Source organism: Balaenoptera physalus (genome assembly GCF_965194825.1).
Source record: "Balaenoptera physalus genome assembly, chromosome: 15".
Classification (NCBI taxonomy): Eukaryota; Metazoa; Chordata; class Mammalia; order Artiodactyla; family Balaenopteridae; genus Balaenoptera; species Balaenoptera physalus.
In genome coordinates this window covers 73,757,110-73,781,472 of record NC_138894.1, presented here as the reverse complement: position 1 = coordinate 73,781,472, position 24,363 = coordinate 73,757,110, and the positions used below count along the sequence as shown (strand labels likewise).

General features: G+C 38.1%; 1 protein-coding gene across 6 annotated transcripts in view; it reads left to right on the top strand.

The window, feature by feature from the left end:
• LCLAT1 (lysocardiolipin acyltransferase 1) overlaps window positions 1-24,363 on the top strand; it is a 261,860-nt gene that overhangs the window by 115,933 nt on the left and 121,564 nt on the right. For 5 of the 6 annotated variants that reach the window (XM_082426157.1, XM_082426159.1, XM_082426158.1 and 2 more), the window contains one exon: window positions 12,265-12,433. The exons of the other annotated variant lie outside the window; for it this stretch is intronic. In XM_082426157.1, the coding sequence (XP_082282283.1) occupies window positions 12,265-12,433 (169 nt within the window). Of the gene's footprint in view, window positions 1-12,264; window positions 12,434-24,363 lie in introns of those variants that run through there. 6 annotated transcript variants of the gene reach the window in all.

Here is a 24,363-nt window from a genome sequence, read left to right as displayed (position 1 = left end):
TTAGCTGTCCTGCTGTGTTTTGTCAGAATTTGTAAACTGGTTTTATTTCTTCTGAGTGCTCTGTAACTAGAATGCTGCTTAACCTTCTACTTTCTTTTTGTATCTGGGAAAGTATTATTCTCTCGTGCTGCTTCAGGAAGAATGAAACCATATAGTTTGTCCCTTTCCTGTTATTGTCTGTTGGTTTCCCAAACTGGTAAATGTGCCAGAGCACCTTTAAACATTATCCTTTTAGCTTCCCCTGGTTGCATTATAAGTGCTTAATTGATAAGCAGAGGTGTTTTAAGTTCTGTCTTTTTGGTTTATTTTTTTTTGGCGATTTGCTTATAAAGGAGTATACTTTTTTGTCTTCAGAATACCTAGAACATAAACTGTTAAATACAAATTTCTAGTGGTTTCCTAACACTATGCTTTAGTAGAGACCTAGTTTCTTTTGTATTTTTTTTAATTAGTAAAATGTGTAAACATAAATAAGGTCACTATAGGTGACAGTGTTTAAATTTATTTATTTATTTGTTTATTTTTGGCTGCGTTGGGTCTTTATTGCTGCGCACAGGCTTTCTCTAATTGCGGCGAGCGGGGACTACTCTTCGTTGTGGTGCGCGGGCTTCTCATTGTGGTGGCTTCTCTTGTTGCAGAGCACGGGCTCTAGGCGCACAGGCTTCAGTAGTTGCGGCTCGTGGGCTCAGTAGTTGTGGCTCGCGGGCTCTAGAGCGCAGGCTCAGTAGTTGTGGCGCACGGGCTTCAGTAGTTGCAGCTCGTGGGCTCAGTAGTTGTGGCTCACGGGCTCTAGAGCGCAGGCTCAGTAGTTGTGGCGCACGGGCTTCAGTAGTTGCGGCTCGTGGGCTCAGTAGTTGTGGCTCGCGGGCTCTAGAGCGCAGGCTCAGTAGTTGTGGCGCACGGGCTTCAGTAGTTGCGGCTCGTGGGCTCAGTAGTTGTGGCTCGCGGGCTCTAGAGCGCAGGCTCAGTAGTTGTGGCACACGGGCTTAGTTGCTCCGCGGCATGTGGGATCTTCCCAGACCAGGGCTCGAACCCATGTCCCCTGCATTGGCAGGTGGATTCTTAACCGCTGGGCCACAGGGAAGTCCTAAATTTATTTTTAATTAATAGTCTGCTTCCTAAAAGAATTTAAAGTGATTTACAATGAAAGACATATGGCAATAATGCCAATAAGAATAAAAATATAAGATTGTAAGAGGAGAAAAAGATAATAATAACCATAATCTTTGCTTCTAAAATTGGATGTTAAATTTAGCTTTGAGCCTCTGTCTTTCGGGACTTGAAAGGAAAACAAATACAGTTGTCACTGGGGAATAAAGAAGCACACCATTTCATCAGTTGACAGATGTGTTTATGTTATTAAATTCCAAAAAATGAAGACATGTTCGTCAAAATCAGGTCATGCAAATTAACATGCATCCAGGGATTTAGAAATGTATTGGTGGATTTAAAAGAAATTAATCAGCTCATAAACATTTCACTTATGTTTGTGAAAAAACTAAATCAGTGCGATTGTATAAGTGAAGTATTCACCTAGGTTACAAAATTAGAGCGTAAAGAGCATTTGCTTAAACTGTTTAAATAGTTAACAGTTAATTTTCAGTTTGTGGAATAATCTCAATAATCAGGCTATGATTGTTTTAGCTGACTGTTAAAACGTTTTCATTTTCATTGTGAAGCGATATTTTGCAATAACTATTATTACATATCGTATATATGCAGTGATTGACATTAGTGTTCACGCTCTCATCTGATGTATTTGATTTTGTCACTTGAATCAGGATCAACATGTTGTTTATTTATTTTGGAGCGGTCTTAGAAAAATTATAAACTTGTCCCATATATTTGTCTCCACTGATTCCCAAGGACTGCTTTTTCTGGCAGAGTATTTGATTACGGATTATAACAGAGAGAGATCATCCTAACCTGAATTAATGTGTTCTTAAAATTTTTATAATTAAAATATCTTTAATTGTAAATTATATGTTTATTCTTTATAAAATTAGGGTAATATAGAAATACATGAATTAACAAGTGAAAGCTGTGTTTTTTCCGTTTCCACCAAGGATGGTAATAACTAAAACCGTTTTTGTTGCTTTTGCTAATGTAGCATATAATTAGAAGAGTGTATGATATATGGTGTGTGTGCAGATTGGCAAAAATTGCCGCTGATAGAGTAAAAGTCATTGTTGGTGAACATATAAATAGCCACCATACTTAAGAAATAGAATATTACCAGTAACTTTAGAAGCCTCCTGTGTGCCCCACCACGACAGCTAGTATCCTTTTATGTTGATTGTTGTTTTACTTTAAAATTTTACCTATCTATGTATCCCTATACAATTTATTTATTTATTTATTGAGAACTTGAGAAGTCAGCGTAATCTATCAAACACTGCCATCAAACACTGCTGCCACCAGATAGATGAAGGCTTCTACAGGTACAGAGTCTCTGGGTGATAGTCAGACCTCAGCTTCCCAGAGGATTCACCAGATAGATCCTTTTTTAGGGGAAGGCAGTGGGCAGGTTCATGCATAAATAAGTCCTGGAAAACTACTGTGGAGGGCTCACCACAGTCAGGACTCTGCAGGTGTTGACTCTCCGGTAGGAATAATGCTTCTAAATTCACCATGCCCTCCCTCCACCTCTCAGGAGTAGGTCAGAGCAGAGTACTTAGGATAGATAAAATGAGTGTCATCAGCTGATCTGGCAGCTGTGGATGGAAGAGAGAACAGGAATTTTACTAGCACATGTTCAAGAAGCCAAGTACAGATTAGAATCTGTGCCAGCTTTACCTGGGCATTCTGTTCTTGGCTCAAAAAAAGATGGTTTGTTTAGCAGCAAGGATTTTGGTGATACAGCTTTCAAAGAGTCTTTCTCTTGAGTCACCCTCCCCCAGTTTGTTTAGATTGGATGCCTTCTCTGTTTTATGCACAACTGTCACCCTGGGATCTCCCTTCGTGATCATTTTGGAGGTTCTCACAGGTGTTGGATCTCTTGTTTCCTGTATTTCAAGTCTCCCTCAGTCTTGTTTACTCTTTTGTTTTAGCAGCCCGTTTTCCAATAGCTTCTTGAAAAAAGATTGTATGGGAGGTAACTTTGAGACCTTGCGATAGTGTTTTTACTATCCTTACACTTGATTGAAAGAGTGACTGGATGGAATAATTTTCTTGAGAATTTTGTAGGCATTGTTCTGTTTTAATCTTGCTTCTGGTATTGCTGCTGAGTCCAAATCCAGTCTAATTTTTGATCCTTTACATGTGACCCATTTTCATCCCTTCCGGAGGTTTTGTAGAATGTCCATCATTTCCTCTATTCTGAAAGTTACAGCGATGTGCCCTGGTGAGCATTTGTTTTCATCCATTATCCTAGCTTTCAGTAGACTCTGTTAAAGTGGAGTGTCATGTCCTCCTGTTCTGGGGAGTTTCTTTGAATTATTTTGTTGCTGATTTCCTCCCCTTCAGTTTCTCACTACTTTCTTTTTGAAGTTTATACGATTTGCCTATGAGACCTCTGTCTTGGTCCTCTAATATTCTTTCTACTTTCCATCTCTTTATCTTCTGCTTGACTTTTGGGGGGATTTCTTCAGCTTTATTTTCTAACTCTTCTGTTGAGTGTTTCATTTTTGCTAATGTTTTTACTAAACATTTGCTGTGTTTTAAACTTCCAGTAGCTCTCATTCTCTGAATGTTTCCATTCTTCATTTTATTAAAAGTTTTTTTCCCCACAAGTACATATTATTCTTGTCTACCAGATGCAGTATCTCTTGTTTTTCTGAAAATGTTAAAGATAGTTTTTTTCTCCCTGAATAGTTTGTTTCTTTCAAGTATACTTTTTTCTGTTTGTTTTGGTATCTAATGTCATGTTAAAGTCTTTCCTCAGATGTCTCATAATCTACTCACAGTAAAAAAATAGGGGACTTACAAAGAAGCTTGCATAGAGGTGAGGGTTATATGAACTTTGGGCTTCACTGCAGGGTGATTAGCTGGACTTTTTATTACAGCTAATAAAAAGGGAACCACCAGTACTCCTATATTTTCATCTTTCCTCATGGTCTGGTCAGACTCCTCAGAGAAGTGTGCTCCAGTAAGTCAGCATAGAGCTGTGCTATTCATATTCAATACAGTGGCCACATGTGGCTACTTAAATTTAAATACCATTAAATTAATAATTCAGTTCCCCAGTTGAACTAGCCAAATTTCAAGGGCTCAGTGGCCACATGTAGTTAATGGCTGCCATGTTGGACAGCACAGCTATTGAACATTTCCATCATTGCAGAAAGTTTTATTGGAGTGCACTGGACCAGGACTAAAATCTTGTTGCAGTCATTTGAGAGCTCAAGGAGGGAAGACTCTGTGGGGTCTCAGCATTCGCGATTCAGTAGGTATATGGTTACTCAATCCCACGGTTCTTAGAGCAGTTACTGCCCTCAGCTGTGTGTCCCCCAGCCCAGAAACTCTGTTTTACTTTCTCCAGAGAAGACAAAGACTGAAACAATATGCTTAACTCTTCATATTACTTTTATTACTCAGTATTTACTTTTTGGCCTTTAAGTCTTACTGGTCCCAGTTCTAGATTCTCCACTGCATTTTCCAGGAATGCCCCTGGTAATAGGTTCTTTATCTCACCTCTCTCAGTATAAACAGTGTTAGGGACTTTTCATTAAGAGAACCAAGTCCCATAGTTCTTCACCTGTAAATACCACTGATATAATTAATATCTTATTTTTGAGGCTTTTGTTTAAATTGGAGGAGAATGTTTGGTAAAGTGACTATTTTAGGACACATTTGACATTATCAAGGTTTATAGCAAGGTCTTTTGATAATAAAACCTCCAATTTATAAATCCACTATGGCTCATGTGCAGTAAGTAGAACAGACTAAAGGCCCATTGAGATTAGGATACTCAATGGGCCTTTAAAAAAAACTATCTTTAACATTTTCAACTGGATAGTTGGCCAGATTATTACTACCTAAATGATTTGTTTTTTGACACTAGTTTTGCAATATTCAAATTTCAACATTGAGTTTCAGCAAAATTACAGATTACTTACATGTCATGAACCTTTGGGTTGTTCATGAATATGAATCTGTAGGTGTTAAGTATGTAAATATCGAGAGCCTTTTGTAAAGTGCCTGGCAAATATTAGGTGCTCAAAATTTGAGGGAATTTTTCCTAACTTCCTCACCTGTGAGCATCCTGGTTAAGTGGTGTGGTCATGATCATCAGGCTGTTGAGAGGTGGAACTGGATCAGGTGCTCCTGGTTCACAGACCTCTTTGATACCGGTATCTGTCAATGCTGGATTTTTGCTGACAGTCCCCGTGCACTGTTTTAGAGGGCGGAGAAGCTCTTTGCTCTTAATCAGTATACAGGTTGGTTTTATTGAGTCCAGGCTTATCTACACCATGTCACTTTTGACATTTATTCTAAAACATGAGTCATATGCCTTAGGTTTTTTCCCACCCATGGTGACATGCTCAAGGTGGTATTCTTGTCTATCCTGCCCTGGGTGTGTGCACTTTGTCTTTAGGACCTAGGTCTTCTTGATTTCTTGCAGCTCCCCGATGTATACCCTATACCTCATTAATATGTAATGCGTTACAGTTCCTTGTTTAAGCCATGCTGTTTCAAATTTCTGTGACTCTACATGTTTTTTTGTTTGTTTTAAATTTATTTATTTATTTGTTTTTATTTTTGGCCGTGCTGGGCCTTCGTTGCTGTGCGCCGGTCTTCTGTAGTTGCAGCGAGCGGGGGCTACTCTTCATTGTGGTGCGCGGGCTTCTCATTGTCTTGGCTTCTCTTGTTGCAGAGCACGGGCTCTAGGCACGCGGGCTTCAGTAATTGTGGCTCACGGGCTCTAGAGCGCAGGCTCAGTAGTTGTGGCGCACTGGCTTAGTTGCTCTGCGGCATGTGGGATCTTCCTGAACCAGGGTTTGAACCCGTGTCTCCTGGGTTGGCAGGCGGATTCTTAACCACTGCGCCACCAGGGAAGCCCTACATGTTTTGTTTTATTGTCTGTAGTAATCTCTTCCCTCCCCCAATTTCTCATCCTCTAAGTGTCTAACACCTTCTTTAATCCCTTTTAGCAGAGCGCATCTTGCCTTGCTTTGATCTATCCTTAACACCTGTTACATACCTCTATTATAGTATGTATCACACCAAATTGCAATCGTTTCTTAGCACACTTAGCTTCCCTCCTAGACTATGAGAGCAATGCTAGTTAATATTTGAATTGTTATGTGAATTTAAAAAACTAAGGAAATTTTATGAAGTAAAACGTCTTTCCTTCCTGAGCAAGGAACTGTAAGTATCCCTAATAGAGTCCCTTAATCCTTGTCAGGGAGTATCCTCCCACATTGTCATACTCTAGGAATAATATGTGCAACTGAATAAGAAGTCCAGGTGGGCTGTGTTTTGGTTCCTGCCTTTGCTTGGCATTGTAGTCATTGGAACCACAGATGGTTAGACAAGGGCAAGCATCAGAATCAGAATCAGATTATGAGCTAGGAAGTTAGTGGGTAAGAGATCTTAACTCATTGTGAAGGGGCAGTGGTCTTAAGGGGAAAAGTTCCTGGGTTACACAGAAGTAGGCATAGCTTTTCAAGAAGATCTACAGTTTAGTTCTGTGTATCTGTACTCGGCAATAAAATGGATATGCCATTTTAAAACTATGATTATTTCTTTTCCAAATGGCTTTTATTTTTTGAGAACGCTATCAGTATTATACAGAGAATGCACAGAAATATTAAATTACGGTGTTTGTGATTACCTTTGCAGTGATGTGGCCCTTATTTTAAAGGATTTTAAAAGATTAGGTGGTTCATTTACCAGTTATTTAACCAGATTTTTTTCCAGCAGAAGCTGGCAACCCCCATCCTCAGCTCTCCCCAAGTTTTTGTATGCTATATGTTAAGTACTAGGGAGTGTTAAGGTAAGAAGACGTTAGATTTCCTCACTAAGTTCCTATAAACTTCTCTAACATTCAGAATAATTTTTGTATGAGATATTAATAATTTGGTTTAGATTTATGACATCTTGATTTTGTATACTGTTTATTTTAAAGTGTGTGTGTTTAATTACAAAAGAAGTATGAGCTTGAAAAAGAACATAATGTTGAATTTTAGACGGAGCATGGACTCTGACACCACATTACCTGGGTTCAAATCCCGGCTCTGCCATTTCCTAGCTGTATAATCTTGAGCATATTACTTAACCACTTTGTGCCTCCGTATCCTTATATATAAAGTGTGGGGTAATGAAAATATCTACACCATGGGATTATTGTGAGTATTAAACAGGTTCACACATTTAAAATATATGAAACAGTGCCTGGCGTATTCTAAAAGCTTGACATAGTTTAGATGTCATTATAATTGAAATAATCCAGACGTGTAGAATTCCCCAGATCATAAGAGCTTAATGAATATTCTATCAGATTTTATCTCACATAGCATAATCTTTTTAATTTAGTTCTTAATCTGCATACAGTAAAGATCAGTAAATATACGTTTTGTGAACTTCAACAAATGCATAGTCTTGTAACCATCACTGCAGTTGGGAAATAGAACAGTTTCCTCAACCCCTAAAACTTCCCTTGTGCTACCCCTTCACAGTCAAACACTCCCCCTACCCCTAACCTTTGGACAACCACTGATCTGTTCCCTCCGTATAGTTTTGCCTTTTCCAGAATGTCACATAAATGAAAACATACAGTTAAAAAGAAATCATGCCTTTTGAGCCTGGCTTCCTTCACTCAGCATAATGCATTTGACGTTAACCCCAGATGTTGCATGTATCAGTCATATGTTTTTTCACTGCTGAGTAGTATTCTTTTCTATGGATGTATTAGAGTGTGTTTATCCCCTCACCTGTGACTGACATTTGGGTTGTTTCTAGTTTTTTGCAATTATGAATAATCCTGCTGAAAACAATTGTGTGCAGGTTTGTGTGTTAATGTAAGTTTTCAATTTGTCCTGGATATTCAGTAGTGGGATTGCTGGGTTATATCGTAAATGTACATTTAATATTTTAAGAAACTGTAAAGCTGTTTTCCAAAGTGGCCATATCATTTTGCATTCCCACCAGCAGCGTGTGTGAGTTCTGGTTGCTCTGCATCCTTCCCGGCACTTGGTTTAGCCAGTTGTTTTTTTTTTAATTTTAGTTATTCTAAATAAGCGTGTAGCTAGCATAATTCTTAACCAAGTTTTCTATCAAATCCTCGAGACTTGGAAGAAGAGAGAGAATAGGGCTAGATTAAATGCAGAGTTAATAAGGAGGAGCTGGAGAGACTGTTAGATTTGTAAGAGCTTGGTATGTCTGTCATGTTCACTGTTGTATCCCCAAATGACTGGCACAGGGCCTGACACACAGTAGGAATCTCTTTGCATGTTTATTGAATCACTGTACACATGATTGAGAGGTTAGGGAAGAAACAGGAGTAGGATGGAAAAGTAATTTTAGATTAGACTTGGTTTGAGTAATCCCAGTATATTCATGTGACACATCTCTTAACTCTTCTGGTCCTTAGTTTCATCACTGTAAATTGAAAAGATTCTGTTAGATGATACCTAAGCTCCTTTAACTATAATTTTTTTCCTTTTAATGACATCAAATGAGAAGTAGTTTAGTAAGTGAGGAAGAAGCATGTCAGAGCCTTTGATGGGGAGGTAGTTGTATATAGATGTAATGTGAAGTATAGCCCTTCAGGGAGTTGAGGGGTGAGTATCTAAACAGAGAGCTAGCTAATGGCAGAAACAAACAGTAGATTTAAAAAAAGGTAGTTACAGGGGGGTTTTCAAATCGAGTAGTAGCACTGCAGGGATATTTTGGGGGCAGGGGTTTTGAAAGGAAATAGGGGTTGAGAATACTAAATTTAGCAGCTCTTTTTTAATTATTATTTTAGACTGGAGAGAAGTGGCCTATAGTGTCTTTTAATGCAAAGAGGAGGAGCTGAGCCTCAGAGAAAGCAAAGCCAAGGGTGTGTAGAACTACAGACCATCCTGGGCGCTGTGTGAGCAAATTGTTTGGCTACTGTTTTCCAGTGTTCTTTTTCTCCACCCTCACTCCCTCAACCCGCTTCTTAGAAGTTCAGATCTAGAGTTTAGCAGAAAGCCAGTTCTTAGCAGATATTTGTTCTATTTGTACTTTGAAGGATTTTGTATATAACACTGTCACGTATTGGTAGAGATTTAAAAATATACCAAATATGCAGAAAAACTTGATTCGGTGTAAGAGACTTGACCTGTTTTGTTTGTCTGACTGACATTTTTTAAAGCACCATGACATTTGAAATTTTATTTCTTTTTCCTGTTGTGAGTCTTTTCAAATATTCAGAGGTCTTAAAGACTCCACACTCCCAATGCAGGGGGCCCGGGTTCGTTCCCTGGTCAGGGAACTAGATCCCACATTCATGCTGCAACTAAGAGTTTGCATGCCACAACTAAGGAGCCCACCGACTGCAACTAAGACCCGGCGCAACCAAATAAATAAATGAATAAACAAAATAAAACATATTAAAAAAAATATTCAGAGGTCTTAATTGCTGAAATACCTTTTTTTTTTTTTAATTTATTTTATTTTTGGCTGCGCTGGGTCTTCATTGCTGCGTGCGGGCTTTCTCTAGTTGCGGCAAGTGGGGGCCCCTCTTTGTTGCGGTGCGCGGGCTTCTCATTGCGGTGGCTTCTCTTGTTGCGGAGCACAGGCTCTAGGCGCACGGGCTTCAGTAGTTGTGGCACGCAGGCTCAGTAGTAGTGGTGCATGGGCTTAGTTGCTCCGTGGCATGTGGGATCTTCCTGGACCAGGGCTCGAACCTGTGTCCCCCGCGTTGGCAGGTGGACTCCTAACCACTGCGCCACCAGGGAAGCCCTGAAATACCTTTTTTAATATATAAATTTTAAGGCCATTATTGTTTTCATGGTTTTAATGTTTCCAATGGTTTTATTATCCTGAAGCAAACCATGTTTTTGCTCTCATAGAGTTTAGGTCGTAAAATCAAATGTTTGATTATTCATTTTAGACTGTGCTTCCAACAGTTTATTTTTAAAACATCAATATTTTGTTCATCTGATTATGAGGACCCTCAAAAGTAATCCATTGGCAAATAATTTAAGAAAGTGAGTGAGGAGTCTGACTTCTACTTAACCTTTCAGCTCATAAAAACCAATTGCCCAAAGATATTAGTTTTAGGTTCTAATGTAAAGAATTAATATTTCTAGATTTAAAAAATTCTTTTTTAGTGCACTCTGTAAAATTGCCATCACTTTTAGGCACAGTCACCCTTAGGAAGCTGTTCCGCAGTTCTTAGTCCATTAAATCTACTTTTTATAGGAAGAGATTAAAAAAAAAACTCTGGAATATTTTAAAATTTTGTGTTGGATAACGTCTTGGAAAAGAAAATATACAGTTTTATGTTAATACTAATAAGCTGAACAAAAAGCAAGGCTTTTTAAACAGCTTTTTTCTTTTTGGGGGGAGGTCAGTTGAGAGTATCTCTTTTTTTTCTTTATTTCAATTTAAAAAAAAAGAGAAAAGTTGATTTATAATGTGTTAGTTTCTGCTATACAGCAGAGCGATTCAGTTATACATATATATATGTATTCTTTTTCATATTCTTTTCCATTATGGTTTATTACAGAATATTGAATTTAATTCCCTGTGCTATACAGCAGGACATTGTTGTTTACCTTGTTGTTGTACTGCTAATCCAAAACTCCTACCGCTTCCCTCCCCCACCCCCTTTCCCCTTTGGTAACCATAAGTTTGTTTTCTATGACTGAGTCTGTTTCTGTTTCATAAATAAGTTCATTTCTGTCATATTTTAGATTCCATGTATAAGTGATAGCATATGGTATTTGTCTTTCTCTTTCTGATTTACTTCACTTAGTATGATAATCTCTAGGTCCATCCATGTTGCTGTAAATGGCATTATTTCATTACTTTTTATGGCTGAGTAGTACTCCATTTTGTATATATAACTCATCTTCTTTGTCTATTCATCTGCCAGTGGACATTTAGGTTGCTTCCGTGTCTTGACTATTGTAAATAGTACTACTGTGAACACTGAGGTGCACATATCTTTTCGGATTTTGGTTTTCTCTGGATAAATGCCCAGGAGTGGGATTGCTGGATCATATGGTAGCTCTATTTTTAGTTTTTGAAGGAACCTCCATACTGTTTTCCATGGTGGCTGCACCAATTTACATTCCCACCAACAGTGTAGGAAGGTTCTCTTTTCTCCACACCCTCTCCAGCATTTGTTATTTGTAGACTTTTCAGTGACCATTCTGACCAGTGTGAGGTACCTCATTGTAGTTTTGATTTGTATTTCTCTACTAATTAGCGATGTTGAGCATCTTTTCATGTGCCTATTGAGCATCTGTATGTCTTCTTTGGAGAAATATTTATTTAGGTTTTCTGCCCATTTTTTGATTGGGTTGTTTTTTTGTTATTGAATTGTATGAGCTGTTTGTATATGTTGGTAATTAAGGCCTCGTCAGTCAAATTGTTGGCAGATATTTTCTCCCATTCGTAGGTTGTCTTTTCGTTTTGTTTGTGGTTTCCTTTGCAGTGTAAAAGCTTATAGGTTTGATTAGTTGCCATTTGTTTATTTTTGCTTTTAACTTCTGTTGCCTTGGGAGACTGACCTAAGGAAACATTGCTAAGTCAGGGAATGTTTTGCCTGTGTTCTCTTCTAGGAGTTTTATGGTGTCATGTCCTATATTTAAGCCATTTTGAGTTTATATTTGTGTATGGTGTGAGGGTATGTTCTAACTTCATTGATTAACATGTGGCTGTCCAGCTTTCCCAGCACCACTTGCTGAAGAGATTGTCTTTTCTCCATTGTATATTCTTGCTTGCATTGTCAAAGTTTTTTTTTTTTTTGGCTGCGCCACCTGGCATACAGAATCTTAGTTCCCCAGCCAGGGATCCAATCTGTGCCCCCTGCAGTGGAAGCGCAGAGTCCTAACCACTGGACCATCAGGGATTTCCTGTCGAAGATTCATTGACCATAGGTGTGTGGGTTTATTTCTGGGCTCTGTATTCTGTTCCACTGATAAATATATCTCTTTTGGGGGAGAGTATCCATTTCTAATGTTCTGACTTGTTAGACCTGTAGGTCATGTAAGAGGGCAGTCAAGCTCATATTCTTTATCAGGGCCCATTCTGTAGCCCTATAATTAAAGATTATTACATGTATCATTCTGAAATTGAATTTGGGCAGTTACAGTAACAAAATATATCGATTTTTTTTGTGTCTTTCAGAATCATGGTGTCATGGAGAGGGATATACTTTATACTCACTCTGTTTTGGGGAAGCTTTTTTGGAAGCATTTTCATGCTGGGTCCCTTTTTACCTTTGATGTTTATAAACCCATCTTGGTATCGCTGGATCAACAACCGCCTTGTGGCAACCTGGCTCACGCTACCTGTGGTAAGTTAAACAGCAGAGAAAGAGACCATACCAAAGTGACCATACCAAAGTGGCCTAGCCTATTGATTTGTATTTTGTTAGAGTCAGATTTAGTCAAATATTAGAAGAAACATATTCGTGTTACATAAGAAGCACATTAGTTTTTGTATTTCCCCCTTTAAATGAAAGAGAGAAATGAAGTAATTCATGTTCTTGAAATAAAATATGTATTTAAGGGCTATATTCCAAAATTGAGTTTCTTCCATATTCCTAATGAATTTTATTTTCCTTCACTGGGGTATATACTTTAGTAAAATGCAAAAAATCTAAAGATGCAGACTGAAGAATTTTTACATTGTTAATTTTATATTGCATTTCCGTTTATTTTATTTATTTATTTATTTATATTTATTTTTATTTTATTTATTTTATTTTTGGCTGCATTGGGTCTTCGTTGCTGCATGCGGGTTTTCTCTGGTTGCGGCGAGCGGGGGCTACTCTTCGTTGTGGTGTGTGGGCTTCTCATTGCAGTGGCTTCTCTTGTTGCAGAGTATGGGCTCTAGGTGCGTGGGCTTCAGTAGTTGTGGCTCATGGGCTCTAGAATGCAGGCTCAGTAGCTGTGGCACATGGGCTTAGTCACTCCACGGCATCTGGGATCTTCCCTGACAAGACCTCAAACCCGTGTCCCCTGCCTTGGCAGGTGGATTCTTAACCACTGCGCCACCAGGGAAGCCCTGTTTTATTATATTTTGTATTTCTCTTGCTTCTTTTTTTTTTTTTTGGTCTTATTTATTTATTTAATATACATGTATCTCTTCTTTTTCAAATTCTTTTCCCATTTAGGTTATTACAGAACATTGAGCAGAGTTCCCTTTGCTATACAGTAGGTCCTTGTTGGTTATCTATTTTAAATATAATGTGTGTATATGTCAATCCCAAACTCCCAATTTGTCCTCTCCCCCCCACCACCTTCCCCTTTGGTAACCATAAGCTTGTGAGTGTGTTTCTGGATAAGTGCATTTCTATCTTTTTTTTTTTTTTTTAAGATTCCGCATACAAGCAATATCATATGATATTTGTCTTTCTCTGTCTGACTTACTTCACTTAGTATGATAATCTCCAGGTCTATCCATGTTGTTGCAAATGGCATTATTTCATTCTTTTTAATGGCAGAGTAATATTCCATTGTATATACGTACCACAGCTTTATCCATTCATTGGTTGATGGACATTAGGTTGCTTCCATGTCTTGCCTATCATAAACAGTGCTGCAATGAACATTGGGGTGCATGTATGCTTTTGAACCATAGTTTTCTCCAGGTATATGCCCAGGAGTGGGATTGCTGGATCATATGGTAGTTCTAGTTTTAGTTTTTTAAGGACCCTCCATACTGTTTTCCATAGTGGCTCTACTAATTTACATTCCCACCAACAGTTGTAGGAGGCTTCCATTTTCTCCACACCCTCTCCATCATTTATTGTTTGTAGACTTTTTGATGATGGCCATTGTGATCGGTGTGACGTGATATCTCACTGTAGTTTTGATTTGCATTTCTCTAATAATTAGCAGTGTTGAGCATCTTTTCATGTACCTCTTGGCCATCTGTATGTCTTTGGAGAAATATTTATTTAGGTCTTCTGCCCATTTTTTGATTGGGTTGTTTGTTTTATTGATATTGAGCTGCACGAGCTGTTTGTAAATTTTGGAGATTAATCCCTTGTCAGTTGCATTGTTTGCAAATATTTTCTCCCATTCTGTGGGGTGTCTTTTTGTTTTGTTTATGGTTTCCTCTGCTGTGAAAAAGCTTTTGAGTTTAAATAGGTCCCATTAGTTTATTTTTGTTTTTATTTCCATTACTCTAGCAGATGGATTGAAAAAGATCTTGCTGTGTTTTATGTCAAAGAGTGTCCTTCCTATGTTTTTCTCTAAGAGTTTTATAGTATCGCGTCTTTTTAGGTCTTTCATTCATTTTGAGTTTATTTTTGTGTCTGGTGTTTGAGAATGTTCTAGTATCATTCTTTTACAGGTAGCTGTACAGTTTTCCCAGCACCATTTATTGAAGAGACTGACTTTTCTTCATTGTACAGTCTTTCCTCCTTTGTCGTAGATTAGTTGACCATGGATGTGTGGGTTTATTTCTGGGCTTTCCATCCTGTTCCATTGATCTATATTTCTGTTTTTGTGCCAGTACCATACTGTTTTGATGACTGTAGCTTTGTAGTATAATATGAAGTCAGGGAGCCTGGTTCCTGCATTTCTGTTTTTCTTTCTCAGGATTGCTTTGGCTATTTGGGGTCTTTTGTGTCTCCATACAAATTAAAAAAATTTTTGTTCTAGTTCTGTGGAAAATGCCATTGATAATTTGATAGGGATTGCATTGAATCTGTAGATTGCCTTGAGTAGTATAGTCATTTTGACACTATTGACTCATCCAACCCAAGAACATGGTATATCCTTCCATCTGTTTGTGTCTTTGATTTCTTTCATCAGTGTCTTACGGTTTTCAGAGTACAGGTCTTTTGTCTCCTTAGGTAGGTTTATTCCTAGGTATTTTATTCTTCTTGATGTGACAGTAAATGGGATTGTTTCTTCAACTTCTCTTTCTGATCTTTCATTGTTAGTTTATAGAAATGTAACAGATTTCTCTGCATTAATTTTGTATCCTGCAACTTTACTGAATTCATTGATGAGGTCTAGTAGTTTTCTGGTAGCATCTTTAGGATTTTCTATGTATAGTATCATGTCGTCTACAAACAGTGACGGTTTTACTACTTCTTTTCCAACTTGGACTGCTTTTATTTCTTTTTTTTCTCTGATTGCCGTGGCTAGGACTTCCAAAACTATGTTGAATAAAAGTGGCGAGAATGGACATTGTTGTGTTCTTCCTGATCTTAGAGGAAATGCTTTCAGCTTTTCACCGTAGAGTATGATGTTAGCTGTACGTTTGTCATATGCGGCCTTTATTGTGTTGAGGTTAGTTCCTTCTATACTGACTTCCTGGAGAGTTTTTATCATTAATGGTGTTGAATTTTGTCAAGAGCTTTTTCTTCATCTATTGAGATGATCATATGGTTTTATTCTTCAATTTGTTGATATGGTGTATTACACTGATGGATTTGCAGATATTGAAAAATTCTTGCATCCCCTGGGATAAGTCCCACTTGATCGTGGTGTATGATCCTCTTAATGTATTGTTGGATTTGGTTTGCTAGTGTTTTGTTGCACATTTTCGAATCTGTGTTCATCAGTGTTGTTGGCCTATACTTTTCTTTTTTGGTGGTATCTTTGGTTTTGGTGTCAGGGTGATGGTGGCCTCATAGAATGAGTTTGGGAGTGTTTGTTCCTCTGCATTTTTTGGGAATAGTTCAAGAAGGATAGGTGTTAACTCTTTTCTGAATGTTTGATAGAATTTTCCTATGAAGCCATCTAGTCCTGGACTTTTGTTTGTTCGAGTTTTTTAATCACAGTTTCAATTTCAGTACTTGTGACTGGTCAGTTCATAGTTTCTGATTCTTCCTGGTCAGTTCATAGTTTCTAATTCTTCCTGGCTCAGTCTTGAGAGATTGTACCTTTCTGAGAGTTTGTCCATTTCTTCCAAGGTTGCCCATTTTATTTTTTTATTTTTTATTTTTTTTCACACACACACACTGTATTTTATTTTTACAAGAGATAAATAGACTGACACCAAGCATTGTACATGGATGACCACAACAAAAGCAACAATGATTGCAATTACCAAACATGAAACACACTCATACTATGTCATAATATTGACATTCAGTCCAGTAATCCTCCACTGTAACAGCTCCTTTACTTTGCAGTGAAAATTGATTTGTATATTCTTTGCCTCTGAGTCCTTGTGGGATTTTTTTTTTTTTTTAAATTCAGAGAGAAAGTCACAAAAATTACACTCATCCTCATCAGTTCACTCAGTCCCATGTAATTAATTGTTTTTTTCCATCTTGATCTTTTGTTAGCACTTTTATGAGTTCATCAGTTTTTCATCAGAGTTCTGAAAATGCTTATTCATTCAGTTCCGCAGTACAGTCAGTTACCAGAAACCTGTACTTGTCAGAGTCTTTTCCATGAATTTCTTGAAGATGAAACCCTTTTATAGGAACATATTTGCAAAATCATCAGAGTACACCCAGAACTGTCTGTAAATGACAAAAGACGACCACGGTAAAAGATTTGATGAAAGTTCATAATAATGCAGTTGACAAGAAAATTAGTTATTTCTGAGATATACATTTTAAAGTAATAACTAGGATTATTACTTATAACATTATACCAGAACATATAAGATTTTTAGAAATTTCATGTAATGTCTGAAACATTTATATTAACATATTTCCATACATATTTCCATATAAATACAAATATAAGATTTTAAAAAATTTCATGTAATGTCTGAAACATTTATATTAACATATTTCCATACAAATACAAATATAAGATTTTTAGAAATTTCATGTAATGTCTGAAACATTTATATTAACATATTTCCATACAAATAACCCAATGAAAGTTTAGTATTAGTTGTTTTGTTTGTTTTTTTATACTGCAGGTTCTTATTAGGCATCAATTTTATACACATCAGTGTATACATGTCAATCTCGATCGCCCAATTCAGCACACCACCATCCCCACCCCACCGCAGTTTTCCCCCCTTGGTGTCCATATGTCCATTCTCTACATCTGTGTCTCAACTTCTGCCCTGCAAACTGGCTCATCTGTACCATTTTTCTAGGTTCCACATACATGCATTAATATATGATATTTGTTTTTCTCTTTCTGACTTACTTCACTCTGTATGACAGTCTCTAGATCCATCCACGTCTCAACAAATGACTCAATTTCGTTCCTTCTTATGGCTGAGTAATATTCCATTGTATATATGTACCACATCTTCTTTATCCATTCGTCTGTTGATGGGCATTTAGGTTGCTTCCATGACCTGGCTATTGTAAATAGTGCTGCAATGAACATTCGGGTGCATGTGTCTTTTTGAATTACGGTTTTCTCTGGGTATATGCCCAGTAGTGGGATTGCTGGGTCATACGGTAATTCTATTTTTAGTTTTTTAAGGAACCTCCATATTGTTCTCCATAGTGGCTGTATCAATTTACATTCCCACCAACAGTGCAAGAGGGTTCCCTGGTTGCCCATTTTATTGGCATACAGTTGTTTGTAGTAGTCTTTTATGAAATTTTGTATTTCTGTGGTGTCTTTCATAACTTCTTCTTTTTCATTTCTAATCTTACTGATTTGAACCCTCTCTTGTTCTCTTGATGAGACTGGCTAAAGGTGTATCAATTTTGTTTATCTTTTCAATGAACCAGCTTTTAGTTTCATTGATCTTTTTTATCATTTTCTTCATCTCTATTTCATTCATTTCTGCTCTGATCTTTATGATTTCTTTCCTTCTTCCAACTTTGGGTTTTGTTTGCTCTTCTTTCTCTAGTTGCTTTAGGTGTAAGGTTAGGTTGTTTATTTTGGATTTTTCTTGTTTCCTGGGGTAAGACTATTGCTGTAAACTTCCCTCTTAGAACTGCTTTTGCTGTGTCCCACAGGTTTTGGATCATAATGCTTTCATTTTCATTTGTCTCTAGGTATTTTTTGATTTCCTCTTTGATATCTTCAGTGAGATCCATTGGTTGTTTAGTAGCATATCGTTTAGCCACCACATGTTTGTGTTTTTTAAAGTTTTTTTCTTGTAGTTAATTTCTAATATCATAGTGTTGTGGTCGGAGAAGATGCTTGATATGATTTAAGTTCTTTTAAATTTACCAAGGCTCACTTTGTGGCCCAGCATGTGATCAGTCCTGGAGAATGTTCCATGTGCAATTGAGAAGAATGTGTATTCTGCTGCTTTTGGAAGGAATGTTTGATAAATATCACTTACGTCCATCTCCTCTAGTGTGTCATTTAAGTCCTGTGTTTCCTTACTGATTTTCTGTCTGGATGATCTGTTCATTGATAAAAGTGGGGTGTTAGAGTCCCCCACTATTATTGTGTTACTGTCGATGTCTCCTTTTATGACTGTTAGCATTTGCCTTATAAATTGAGGTGCTTCTATGTTGGGTGCATATATACTTGTAATTGTTATGTCTTCTCGGATTGATCCCTTCATCATCATGTAGTGTCCTTCTTTGTCTCTTGTAACAGTCTTTATTTTAAAGTCTTTTTGCCTGATATGAGTATTGCTACTCCAGCTTTCTTTTGATTTCCATTGTTATGGAATACATTTTCTCTCCCCTCACTTTCAGTCTGTATGTGTCCCTAGATCTGAAGTGGGTCTCTTGTAGACAGCAAATATATGGGTCTTGTTTTTGTATCCATTCAGCCTTTGTCTTTTGGTTGGAGCATTTAATCCATTTACATTTAAGGTAGTTATCTATATGTTCCTATTACCATTTTCTTTATTGTTTTGGGTTTGTCTTTGTAGGTCTTTTTCTTCTCTTGTGTTACTTGCCTAGAGATGTTCCTTTAGCATTTGTTGTAAAGCTGGTTTGGTGGTGCTTATTAATTCTCTTAGCTTTTGCTTGTCTGTAAAGCTTTTGATTTCTCTGTTGAATCTGAATGCGATCCTTGCTGGGTAGAGTAATCTTGGTTGTAGGTTTTTCCCTTTCATCACTTTAAACATATCCTGCCACTCCCTTCTGGCCTGCATAGTTTCTGCTGAAAAATCACCTGATAACCTTATGGGGATTCCCATGTATGTTATTTGTTGCTTTTCCCTTGTTGCTTTTAATATTTTTTCTTTGTATTTAATTTTTGACAGTCTTTTGGTTGAGGTATTTAATCCATTTAAGTTTAAGGTAATTATCAATATGTGTGTTCTTACTGCAATTTTGTTATTTGTTTTTGTAGGTCTTTTTTCATCCCTTCCTCTTTTGTTCTCTTTTAGGATTTTATGACTAATTTTAGTGTTGTGTTTGGATTCCTTTTTCTTTTTTGTGTGCGTACCTATTGTAGATTTTTGGTTTGTGTTTACCACGAGGTTTTGAATAGCACTTTATATATAAAAAGGATTGTTTTAATTTGCTAGTCTTTCAATTTCAAATGCATTTTCAATAACCTGTATTTGTACTGTCATCTTCTCATGATTGCTGGGTTTGATATCATATTTGTGTGTGGATGATTTCCTACCTTTACTTCATGTTTGCCTTTACCGGTGAGGTTTTCCATTCATAATCTTCTTGTTTCTAGTTGTAGCTTTTTCTTTTCCAGCTAGAGAGGTTCCTTTAGCATTTGTTGCAAAGGTGGTCTGGTGTTGCTGAATTCTCTTAGCTTTTGTTTGTCTGTAAAGCTTTTGATTTCTCTGTTGAATCTGACTGAGAGCCTTGTTGGGTAGAGTATTCTTGGTTGTAGGGTCTTCCCTTTCATCACTTAAAATATTGTATATCATGTCATTCCCTTGTGACCTGAAGAGTTTCTGCTGAAAAATCAGCTGATAACCTTACAGGAGTTCCCTTGTATGTTATTTGTTGCTTTTCTCTTGTTGCTTTTTATATTTTTTGCCTTTAATTTTTGTCAGTTTGATTACTATGTGTTCCTCCTTGGGCTTATCTTTGTGCTTCCTGGACTTGGGTGACTGTTTCCTTTCCCATGTTAGGGAAGTTTTCAGCTATTATCTATTCAAATATTTTCTCAGGCTCTTTCTCTTCTCCTTCTGGGATCCCTATAATGCGAATGTTGGTGCATTTAATATTGTCCCAGAGGACTTTTAGACTGTCCTCATCTGTCCTCATTTCTTTTTATTCCTTTTTCTTTATTCTGTTCCACGGCAGTCATTTCCACCAGTCTGTCTTCCAGCTCATTTATCTGTTATTCTGCCTCACTTATCCTGCTATGGATTCCTTGTAGTGTATTTTTTATTTCAGTTATTTTTCATCTCTGTTTATTCTTTATTTCTCCTAGGTCTTTGTTAAATATTTCTTGCATCGTCTAGATCTGTGCCTCCATTCTTTTTCTGAGATCTTGGATCATCTTTACTATCATTACTCTGAATTCTTTTCAGGTAGGTTGCCTATCTCCACTTCATTTTGTTTTTCTTCTGGGATTTTATCTTGTTCCTTCATCTGGGACATACTCCTCTCTCATCCCACTTTGTCTAACTTTCTGTGATTGCAGTTTTCATTCTGCAGGCTGCAGGGATGTAGTTTTCTTGCTTCTGCTGTCTGCCCCCTGGTGGATGATGCTATCTGAGAGGCTTATGCAGGTTTCTGGGTGGGATTGACTGGTTCCTGCGCACTGGTGGGTGGAGCTGTGTCTTGTCCTTCTGGTGGGCAGGTCTGTGTCAGGGGGTGTGTTTATCTGGCAGCTGTGTGCTCAGGAAGACTTTAAGTAGCCTGTCTCCTGATGGGTGGGGCTGTGTCCTCCCCCTGTTGTTTGTTTGGCTTAAGGCGTCCCATCACTGGAGCCTACAGGCTGTTGGGTAGGGCCAGGCCTTGGTCAGAAAATGGCAGCCTCCAGGAGGGCTCACGTCAATGAGTACTCCCCAGAACTATCACCACCAGTGTTTTGGTACCCCCGGTGAGTCACAGTGTCTCCCCTCCTTTGCAGGAGACCCTCCAATACCAGCAGGTAGGTCTGGCCCAGGCTCTTATGAGGTCACTGCTTTTTTCCCTGGGTCCTGGTGCACACGAGACCTTGTGTGAGCCCTCCAAGAGTGGAATTTCTGTTTCCCCCAACCTTGTGGAATCCCTCCTTTCAAACCCTGCTGGCCTTCAAAGCTGGATTCTCTGGGGGCTCCTTCTCCTGTTGCGAGACCCACAGGCTGGGAAGCCTGATGTGGGGCTCAGAATTTTCACTCCTGTGAGAGAACTTCTGTGGTATAATTATTTTCCAGTTTGTGGGTTGCCCACCCGGCACGTATGGGATTTGATTTTATCGTGTTTCCGCCCGTTCTACTGTCTCAGTGTCGCTTCTTTGTCTTTAGATGTAGGATATCTTTCTTGGTAGGTTCGAGTGTTTTTTTTTGGTCGATGATTGTTCAGCAGTTAGTTGTGGTTTTGGTGTTTTTGTAAGAAGAAGTGTGCTCATGTCCTTGTACTTCGCCATCTTGTCTCCACCTCCTCCATTTATTTTATAAAATGACAAAAATTAAGATTCAGATAACAGACTTTTTAAAACTTGTGACATTGATGTGATCAAGTCTCCCCAGTAACCACAGAATTTAGGAATGAAGTGATTTTCTGTCTGGGGGCTAGGTTGAAAACGTGTGAGGTAAAAGTGCATACAAAACGTATAGTAAATTCTTGGATCAGCCAGATATTTGCTACGAGGTCTGTGCATACTGCTCTGAGCACATGTCCCTCTGACCCTGAGAGCTGGTTACTCCTTATAGGTTTCCAGTCTATACTTCTCCCTTCTCTGGCACTGAACCGGTTTCAGCCTTTTGTTGTTGCTTAAGAGCAGTGCCTTCTCCAAAAATGAAGTGTTGTGCAAGCAGCCTCCTTTACCTTGAATGGGTCATATTTCCTGAGAGTGTTCTGTTCCTTCTTTTCCCTGAGCAACACCTGGAACTTAATTTTACTGGGTTTATTGACCTGTCTTGGTGGAGGTGGTGAGTATAATACCTGAAAAGGAGAAGAAGGAGGGAATTCTCTTCCTTCGCTTGTTGAAGGGTCTTCTCTACCTGTTTCTTTTGAATGAGTTGTCTTTTTCCCCTCAGGCAGACTGCCATTGTTGTGTTTGTAGAGAGGAAAGTATCAATGCTGATGCTATAGACCCCTCAGGTGGAGGTTGATAGGGAAAGATTTCCAGAAACAAACAGTGGTTGGTGGGGGAGTACCTACCTTGGTAGAGTAGACGTTTCTCAAAAGTTCCCTGTAAATTGAATTTTAATAAATTGTTTACAGTGCACTCTCCTTCTTCTCGTATTTTAAAAAGAAATCCTGTGATGAATAATTTTACAGATTATATTCCTCCCTTGTTACAAGGTTAATTAAAAATATTTTATTCAGGCGATCTGTTTTATGAAATGTGATATTGTTAAACTAAAAGTAGTCTCCTCCTTCTTCTCATTTTCTTTTCTCTATTTGTACTTACAGCTGATTTTTCTACAGGCACAAACTAAAGGGATTGTAACCTACTGGTAGATAAATACCTGTGGAAAGGTATGGCATATTTAATTCAGATATAAGGAGAAGAATTAGGAGGTTTTGTTAAAAGGAAAAATCAAACTAAAAACCCAAGGGTAATGATGATCATAGCTATTGACCACTTATGTGGCAGATGTTATGCTAAGTGCTTTAATAAGACAGCCACATTTTAGGTGCCACCATCATCCCCATTTTACAGAAGAGGAAATGGAAGTTTTGAGAAAATAATTTGCCCAAGTTCACATGCATAAGCAAATTATTTAAACAGAGTTGAGATTAAACCCAGTTTGTCTGCTGCCATTAGAGCTTTAGGTGATAAGAAAACCTTCAAGGGTTGGTCAGAGTCACCTGGCACCTTAACCATTCCAGGTGGTAAGAAACTCATTGGCACCTCATGATTGTTTCTAAAGAAGAAGGTTTGGAGTTCTTTTCAAGCCAGGGAATACCTGACTTTGTGGGGGGGGGGGGGGAGAAAATCTGAGAAACCAACAACTCGTAATAAAGTCAGTTTCATTAGTGAGATGATTCTGTTGCAGTGGAAGATGAAAATTGACAAGAAATAGTCATAGAAGCCTTTTCTTTTTCTAGAGAAACCAAAGACATAGGTTGCTGAAATACCTGGAACAAGGAGCATATTAGTAAATACTCGTTGGATGAGTGGACAAACATAAAGAAGTTTCAGGGTCAAACTAGCTCAAACTTTAGTATCAAGAATTGTGCAGTATTCTCTCTTCTATTTGTTGAAAGAAAAATTTATATATATATATGTGTGTGTGTGTGTTTATATTTTTATAAATGTTATAAAATCATGCCTTTAGGGATTACGTAGTGTGTCACAGTCCGCCTAGAGTAATTTTACTACCTATAAAATGTAAGAGCCTTGTAACAGTGTGGTGCATTTGTTCTCACATTCTTTGTGCTGTTATTGTCATATTGCATCTACTTACACAGTAAACTCCATAGAACAGTGTTTTATCTAAATATCATCCATTTACAGTGTTTTTTTGTTTTTTGGCTGCGTTGGGTCTTCATTGCTATGCGCAGGCTTTCTCTAGTTGTGGCGAGCCGAGGCTACCTTTTGTTGTGGTGCGTGGGCTTCTCACTGTGGTGGCTCCTTTTGTTGTGGAGCACAGGCTCTAGGTGCACAGGTTTCAGTAGTTGTGATGTGTGGGCCCAGTAGTTACGGAGCGCAGGCTCAGTAGTTGTGGCGCACGGGCTTAGCTGCCCTGCAGCATGTGGGATCTTCCTGGAGCAGGGATCGAACCCGTGTCCCCTGCATTGGCAGGCGGATTCTTAACCACTGCGCCACCAGGGAAGTCCCACAGTGTTCTTTATTCTTCCTGTATGGTACAGTTTCTATCTAGTGACATTTCGCATCAGCCTGAAGAACTTCCTTAAGCTTTTCTTGTAGTGAGGGCTCCTGTAGATGGATTCTGTTTTTATTTAATTAAAAGTTAAGTTTACCTCCATTTTTGAAGGCTAATGTTGCTGGCATTTCTGGGGTGACTCACCCTGCGGGGCCCCCCACCCCCCACTTTGAAGTTCCCCTGTCTTATGTTCCTCTTGAAGTTCTCCGTTGTTTTTGATAAAAAGTTAGCTATCATACATGTTGTTGCTTCCCTTTATGTAATGTGTCATTTTCCTCTGGCTGCTTTAAAGATTTCTCTTTGTTTTTTAGCAGTTTGATTATGATATGCCTAGGTATAGTTTTCTTTATTTTGCCATGTTCCATTGGACGGCTTAGATCTGCAGCTTTGTTTTTGTCCAAATTGGGAAATTTGGGGCCATTATTTCTTTACATATTTTTTTCTGCCCCGTTTACTCTCTTTTATCCTTTTGTG